General features: G+C 46.5%; 1 protein-coding gene across 1 annotated transcript in view; it reads left to right on the top strand.

The window, feature by feature from the left end:
- Positions 1–1,419: 1,419 nt before the first annotated feature.
- Positions 1,420–7,762, top strand: part of Kif1bp (KIF1 binding protein) — a 21,840-nt gene continuing 15,497 nt past the window's right edge. The window contains exons 1-2 of the mRNA XM_021174045.1: positions 1,420–1,913; positions 4,886–4,984. Of these exons, the coding sequence (XP_021029704.1) occupies positions 1,500–1,913; positions 4,886–4,984 (513 nt within the window). The 5' untranslated portion in view covers positions 1,420–1,499. The remainder of the gene's footprint in view (positions 1,914–4,885; positions 4,985–7,762) is intronic.

Genomic DNA, 7,762 nt, shown 5'->3' with positions numbered 1-7,762 from the left:
AACATTCTATGTTTACCTTCTGTGTGTACATACATACATTTTAAGACTTAAAAAAAATAATTTTACATTTAATAAACTTTTCAGGACAGATCTCACTGTGTAGCTCTGGCTGTCTTGGAACTATGTAGACAACCAATTCTGAGCTTATCCCTGACCGGCTTACAAATAAGTGAGATTCACACTATGGCTTTGACAGTTACTGGGGGATAATCTCTACTTTTCCAACTGCTGGCCTGGCTTCTTTCCCAGCAGTGTTCCCCCAAGTAATTGCTGTTTCTCCTGCCCTGTGCTCATGGTCCATCTCTCCTGTCCCTCTTGTTCTACCCCTCTCCAATGCTCAACAAGGAAACCCACCTACCTCCTACCTCTGATCCCTGCAGTTATTAGCTGTAGCCTTTTTTGTTTGTTTTTGTTTTTTCGAGACAGGGTTTCTCTGTATAGCCCTGGCTGTCCTGGAACTCACTTTGTAGACCAGGCTGGCCTCGAACTCAAATATCTGCCTCCCAAATGCTGGGATTAAAGGCTTGCCCCACCACGCCCTGCAGCTGTAGCCATTTTTATTTAACCGAATTAAGTTTTTTTTTTTTTTTTTAAAGNTTTNTTTNTTNTNTNTAAGTACACTGTAGCTGTCTTCAGACACTCCAGAAGAGGGCGCCAGATCTTGTTGCGGATGGTTGTGAGCCACCATGTGGTTGCTGGGATTTGAACTCTGGACCTTCGGAAGAGCAGTCGGGTGCTCTTACCCACTGAGCCATCTCACCAGCCCCCGAATTAAGTTTTAAATTAAGGAATAAAGTTTGTACAACAAAAGCTGGTAAGCATGAGAATTCAATCATAGGCTACAGAATTTAGCATTATAATACATATCAACACTGGCCCCTGTATCAGCCTGCAGATAATTGGCACCATGCCTAGCTCACCTTTATAGAATTTTCAGGGGCAGGGCGCGGTGTTGGTGTGAGGTGGCTCTAGTAAGTAAAGGCTGCGGAGGCTGAGCCTGAGGATCTGAATTAGACCGGGGTACACGTTTCCTACAACTATAATTTTTAACTGTGATAAACTAATACATTAATGGTGAAAGATTCCTGCCTATCAACTTAAGCATTTATCGAAAGATGTTGGTGTTAACAATATCCTGAATTTCATTTAAGCTAGGGATTGACTCTACGATAGCAAGTATCTTACCCCTAAGAATCATTCTGATTCTGAACATTTTTGTATAAACTACATTTTGGGATGAAGCAGGAGAAGCCATACTGCTCAAGGGTGGCAGCGGAAAGCTCTGTATTCCCTGACAGCTTCGTTTCCCTGACGACGGCTGTTGTGGCGACCAGAACGCCCTCCCATTGGCTGCTGCCGAGCGTCTAGCGCTCCCCTCTACCGACTTCATTGGTCGGCGCTCCACAGTCACGACACGTCGTAAGTGAAGTGTCGCAACGCGGAGGCCTCCAGTGACTGACGGTCCACGGGCGGGGAGGAGGCGGTCAGCGCAGGCTGCGATGGCGAACGCTCCTGGGCCAGAGATCCGTGAGAAGTTCCAGGCAGCGCTGGCCCTGTCGCGGGTGGAGCTGCACAAGAACCCGGAGAAGGAGCCGTACAAGTCCAAGTACGGCGCGCGCGCGCTATTGGAGGAGGTGCGCGCGCTGCTGGGCCCAGCGCCCGAGGACGAGGACGAGCCGGCTGCTGACGATGGGCCCGGCGACCAGGCCTTGGGCGCGGGTGAGCCCCGGGAGGCGGAGGGCCCCGGAGCGCAGCGGGTGCTGCGCCTCGCGGTGGTCGAGTTCCACCTTGGCGTGAACCACATCGACACGGAGGAACTGTCTGCCGGCGAGGAGCATCTGGTCAGGTGCCTGTCGCTGCTGCGCCCCTACCGCCTGTCGCTCGGCTGTGTGTCTCTCTACATCCAGGCGCAGGTGAGATGCTGAGGCGGGATTTCTGCATCCAAAACGCTCCTCCTGGCTGCGCACGTCTCTCAGTTGGTTCAGTCCCCAGCATCGCACAACACCCGGCCTGAAATCCCAGTACTAGGAAGGTTGCGGCAGGAGGATTGCTTTGGGTTCTTGGCTAGCCTGGGGTTCATAGCGAAGTTTAGTCCCTTTTAATTTGTCATAACACCTACCCTCCATCTGCCTGCCAACTCCCTCTGAATTCTCGCCGCCTACTCCAGCCTCACTTGCTACTTTCCGTAGTCCTGGGCAGAAAACCTAAGCGTCCGAATCAGCGCCTCCCAACCCAATGACAAGCTTAGTTTCATTCTGTGAAGAAATAATGCAACGGGATTCGAATGGAATGAACGCGACAAGGGATCGCAAGAATGATCCGATCTTAAGTGTTGTTGTTAATGGCCAAAATCTTTTTTTTTTTTTTTTTGTTTGTTTGTTTTTTTCGAGACAGGGTTTCTCTGTGTAGCCCTGGCTGTCCTGGAACTCACTCTGTAGACCAGGCTGGCCTCGAACTCAGAAATCCGCCTGCCTCTGCCTCCCGAGTGCTGGGATTAAAGGCGTGCGCCACCACGCCCGGCTGGCCAAAATCTTAAAACTATTCTTTACCACATTCATCTTGTTTGCTCAGCAAGGAATTCCTACCTTTTCCTTAAACTGTCTCAACAACCTTTTAATAACTTTTTACCTTTTATTTGTGTTTAGACATGCATTTGTGTCTGCAATGCTTAACTTCAACTGTCTTCACCTCCTGAGTGCTAGGACCCCCTCCCCCTTTTCCTTTCAGACAGAGTCTTTGTAGCCCAGGCTGCCTTTAACCCATGATCCCCCCCCACCTCAGCCTCCCTGCTGAGGTTATAGGAACTCTTGTTTGGACTAACTCTATCTGGCCCAAATTGATCTCACCTTCCATCCTTTACATTTTTATAAGCAGCAAGTGCGACTTTCCAGGCTCTTGGGTGTAGCTCAGTGGTACAGCATTTACCTAGCGCTCCAGGTTTCATCTCCACACTTTGGAGAAAAAAAAGACAAGTAATGTCAGACTCTGTTGTGCCAGGTTACTTTCTTAGGGTTATAGACGGTTTCATCCTCCAGTCCAGATATGTGTACCAGGGAATATTTACTAAGATTGATTGTTGGGTAGGTAAGCCTTTCAGGAAAGTCTCAAAACTTAGAAGAAAATGGTATGCCATGTTCTTTTATGGTGGCTCAAAATTAAAAGCCAAATAATAACAGGCACTACCTGTTCCTTTTGCTCACAGCTCCAGTAGGCGGCACAAATAGGGATATTTTACATGTTCGTTTGTGAGCTAAAGACATTAGTAAGAGGTTCAGTTCAAGCAACACTTCAGTGTGATGGTGGTGCACACCTTTAGTCCCAGAACTTGAGACAGGAGGATTTCTGAGTTTGAGGCCAGACTGGTCTACAGAGTGAGTTTCAGAACAACCAGGGCTACACAGGGGAAAAAAAAAAAATCTTGTTTCAGAAAACCAAAAGGAAAAAGAATAAAGTAACCCTCTTCATTGATTCCTAAATTAAGCTTTAACCCTGTGTTGACTGGATTTGGAATCAACCAAGAGATGCCCCTTGTCATCTGGGAGGGTGTTTCCAAAGAGATTAAACTGTGAATGTGAGTGGCTGCCTCCCTTGGATAAAGCCAGCAAGTGCCGACATTTCCCTCTACTGAGTGTGGATTCAGTGACCCCGGCCACACTGTGCTCCTTCCACAACACAACAGTCTCCAAACTGAGAGCAAATAAATCCTTATTTTAAAAGTTGACTTTTGTCAGGGTACTTTGGAACAGCGACAGAAAAATCAAGTTTTGTTTTGTTTTTTAAAGAAGTTTGAAACCTTTTGAGGTCTTAGAGAGGTGGCCTGGGGTAAAGGCACTCTTCGCTTGCCCTGGCAACTTGAGTTTCATTTCTAGGACCCGCATGTTAAAAGGAGAGAATGGCCTCCATTTGCAATCCTCCATATACACACCTCAGTATAAACACACATATGTACGTACGCACAATATGGATGGATATTAACATGCAGCTTTTTGAAAGGGTATCTGCAGTGTATACTGTATTTTATTGATTTAAAAATGCATGCTTGACATCTTGGTGCACCTAAAGTAAGAGTATCTCATGGTGGGCTGGAGAGATGGCTCAGTGGGTCAGAGCATTGGCTGCTCTTCCAAAGGTTAAGGCTTGGATTCCAGCACCTGTATGAAGGCTCACAGCCATCTGTAATTCCAGCAGATCCCATACTCTCTTTGGCCTCCACAGGTACTGCACACATGTGTTCCACAGACACACATGTAGGCAAAATACCCATACACTAACATAATAACTAAAACTTAAAAATAACTAAGTAGCATTGTTTGCATATGAGGTAATGGTGTACCTGAGAGCTCAGTTCAACAAACAAGAAAAGTAAGTATAAGGTGAATGCTATGCTTAAGATGCATAGAGCCCGGGCAAGTGGAACATCCTTTAATCACAGCACCCGGGAAACTGAGGCAGGTAGAGCTCTGAGTTCCAGACCAGCTTGGTCTGTACAGGAAGATTCAGAACAGGCAGGGCTATGTGGTAAAACCCTGCTTCAAAATCAACAAACCTAAAAGATGCACGTACACACACACACACACACACACACACACACACTCACCCTACCTGATAAGGTTTATCAGCAGTATCCCTGTACATAAGTCATAGCTAGTTACAATACTTTTGAAAGTACTGAAAGGGAGGAATGGTCTGTTTCAGGTTTAGTCCAGGTTAGCTTGGCCACATGGACTGTGGCTGTAGTAACATGACAGCGGGACAGCTCACGGGCAGGAAGCAACATGGTGAAAACAAAGAGGGCCAAGCCTGCCATTAACAAACACTGACTGAGACTGTGACTCACCCTCACTGGATGCGTCCAGTTACCGTGTTCCCTTTCTCTGATCCCCAGAATAACCTGGGCATCCTGTGGTCTGAAAGGGAAGAGATCGAAACCGCGAGGACCTACCTGGAGTCATCGGAAGCCCTGTACAGTCAGTACATGAAAGAGGTGTGTTACTTGCAGATAAAAATGTAAATTTGGATAAAAACTAGTCAAGAATTGGTGGGCTGTGGAGGTGGCTCCCTTTATAACGTGTTTGCCTTGCGAGCATGAAGACCTGAATTTGACCCCCAGGAGCCATAGCAAGGAGCTGGGTGAGGTGGTGCATACTTGGAATGCCGGTGCTGAGTCAGAGACAGGGACGGTGGAGCTCGGGGTCCAGCCAGCCTAGGCAACTCAGCATGTCCCGAGCCAATCAGATTTCTTGGAACTGGTTACAGTTTTGAAACCACTGCTTGGGTGCTGGGAACTAAACCCAGCCAGATCCTCTACAAGAACGGCCAGTACTGGTAACCACTGAGCCATCTCCAGCTCATTTTTGTACTTAGATTACAGATTTTACTTTGTTTTCATTAAGGACAGCAGTGCTTTGAGGGAAACAAGCTACCTGCACAACACATCTGAAATCTTTGTGGCGGTGGTGTGATATCAGACGCACTCAAAAGGTTTGTTAAACCTCAATAGGCCATGGAGGCTCCTGTAATCCCAGCAACTTGGAGGAGGAGTTCAAGACTAGCTGTGCCATCACCAAGACTGTCTTAAACCAAGCCCCAAACTGTAGCAGACCTGGCTTCAGGCTCTTCTTCAGCAGTTCTGGGGCTGGGCCTGAGAGTTTGCTTTTTTGTAAGGTCACCTTTATGCTGCTGTTGTGATTACTGTGTTCCGAGAGCCCTGTATCAGGGAGCCTGTTCAGGGCCATGTTTTTCCTGATGATGTTCACCCATGTCTGAAATGCAGCATATGCATCTCTGTATAAGAAGCACATAGTGGGCTGGGCTAGACCCACTGCAGCTTCCAATCTCCCCACGGGGTGCAGTTCAGGAAGGGCTGACCAGTTTCAGAGGCTCTGCAGAACTTAGATGGAAATTCTCACTTCAGGGGTCACAGTCCTCAAGATGGCAAACGTGCCAGTTACCATCTGCCTCTCCTCTTCTTCTCCAGGAAAGACATTATCAATGCACAGTATTTTTCTGTGAATTATCACTGTTGCTGTTACTGGCTTTAAAACCCACTAATGATATGCTACTTGTTTTTGTTTGAGACAGGTTTCACTGTGTAGCCAGAATTGGTCTCAAACTCGTGATCCTCCTGTCTCCAGCTCAGGAACAGTGAGTAAGGTGGTACCAGTTCTGCCTACGAGACAGAGTCTTAGATGTCAGCAGCGCTTTAGTTCATAAACAGTATTTAGAGAACCTACAGACAGTCTTTATAGGTAATAACTCCTTTAGCCATTGTTACTGTCCTAATTTATAGAGTACCCCCCAAAATTAAATGACTCACCCAGAATAAAGAGTAGAATATGGGATTCTGCCTATGCCATACTCAGTTATTGTTGTTGTGGGTTTGAGGCAGGTTCTGATGTAACCCAGGCTGGTCTTGAACTCACTGTAACTAAGAAGGAGAATGACCTCAAACTCCTGAGCTTCCTGCATCAGCACCCCAAGTGCTGCTCTTACAGGACTGGTCCACACCCCCCTACCAGAACCCACATTTTAAGTGACATTCATACTCTATTGCTTCATTAGGCATGCTTAGACTGGAATACAAAAAGTGTGTTCCTGTAGCGCTATATCAAAATGATGGTATCAAAGAAAAAAGACTGAGCTATAAATGGGACACGTACCCTGTACACTGCTGTTTGCTTGGCCAGTCTTATTTGCTAGATATGGTTTAGACTGCACCAAGCCCTGTGCAGCATGTGAAGTAGGCTGTGAAAAATACCATCACTAGGCTCCCTTCCCTTGAGGATAAAGATTGGAACAGACAGAATCACATCAGCCCGAACTTTCAGAACTCCGGGATGGGATATGTTTTATAGGCCTTTATCACAGGTGCACCACTAAGAACCTTTTTTCTTGGAAATATCTCCAAGTTAGAGACTTTATTTATATGAGACAGAGGCTCACTGTGTAGCTCTTGCTAGCCTATACCGTGGTCTATAGACAGTATAGACCAGGCTGAGTTCGGAGAGATCCTACCTCTGTCTCTGTGTGCCTTAGCATGTTACCCCTGAGGAAGTACTGGGAGAGACAAACCTGTAATGTAGGATGCTAAAGCGTCTGCGATCGTTCCTCAGAGCTGTTATGTCTGTGGCAGCATTACACACATTACACACAGCACAGCTCTTTGTGCTTAGTTATGTCTCCGTTTCAGGTAGGGCGACAGAGGTGTGGCTTCCCTCAGCAGTGAAGTGTGCATGGTAGTGCCTACCTGTGAGGCAGCCGGGTCGGGTTCTCCTCATTCTTAGCCAGGTAGAAGGATTAGGATCAACCTGAGGTTCATGAGAACCTGTTCCTGTCGCAAAAACAAACAAACAAAACAAAACAAAAACAAAAACAGAACAGGGAGCTGCAGAGATGGCTCAGCAGTTAAAAGTCCTTCCAGAGAATCCAAGTTCAATTCCAACATGTACATGGTGCCTTACAACTGTTTTGTTTTGTTTTTTAATTTTTTTCCAGCCCATTCCAGCCCCGCTCCCTCACACGTATTTATTTATTATATTTGAGTACACCATAGCTCTCTTCAGACACCCTAGAAGAGGATATCAGATATCATTACAGATAGTTGTGAGCTACCTTGTATTTGCTGGAATTTGAACTCAGGACCTTTGGAAGAGCTGTCAGTGTTCTTAACCGCTAAGCCATCTCTCCAGCCCCCTTACATCTGCTTTTAAGTTCTATGGGATCTAACGCCTTTGGTTGGTGTTTTTTTTTTTTTTTTTTTTTT

This window comes from Mus caroli, chromosome 10 (assembly GCF_900094665.2).
Source record: "Mus caroli chromosome 10, CAROLI_EIJ_v1.1, whole genome shotgun sequence".
Lineage (NCBI taxonomy): Eukaryota > Metazoa > Chordata > Mammalia > Rodentia > Muridae > Mus > Mus caroli.
This window is presented reverse-complemented; position numbering and strand designations above follow the sequence as displayed.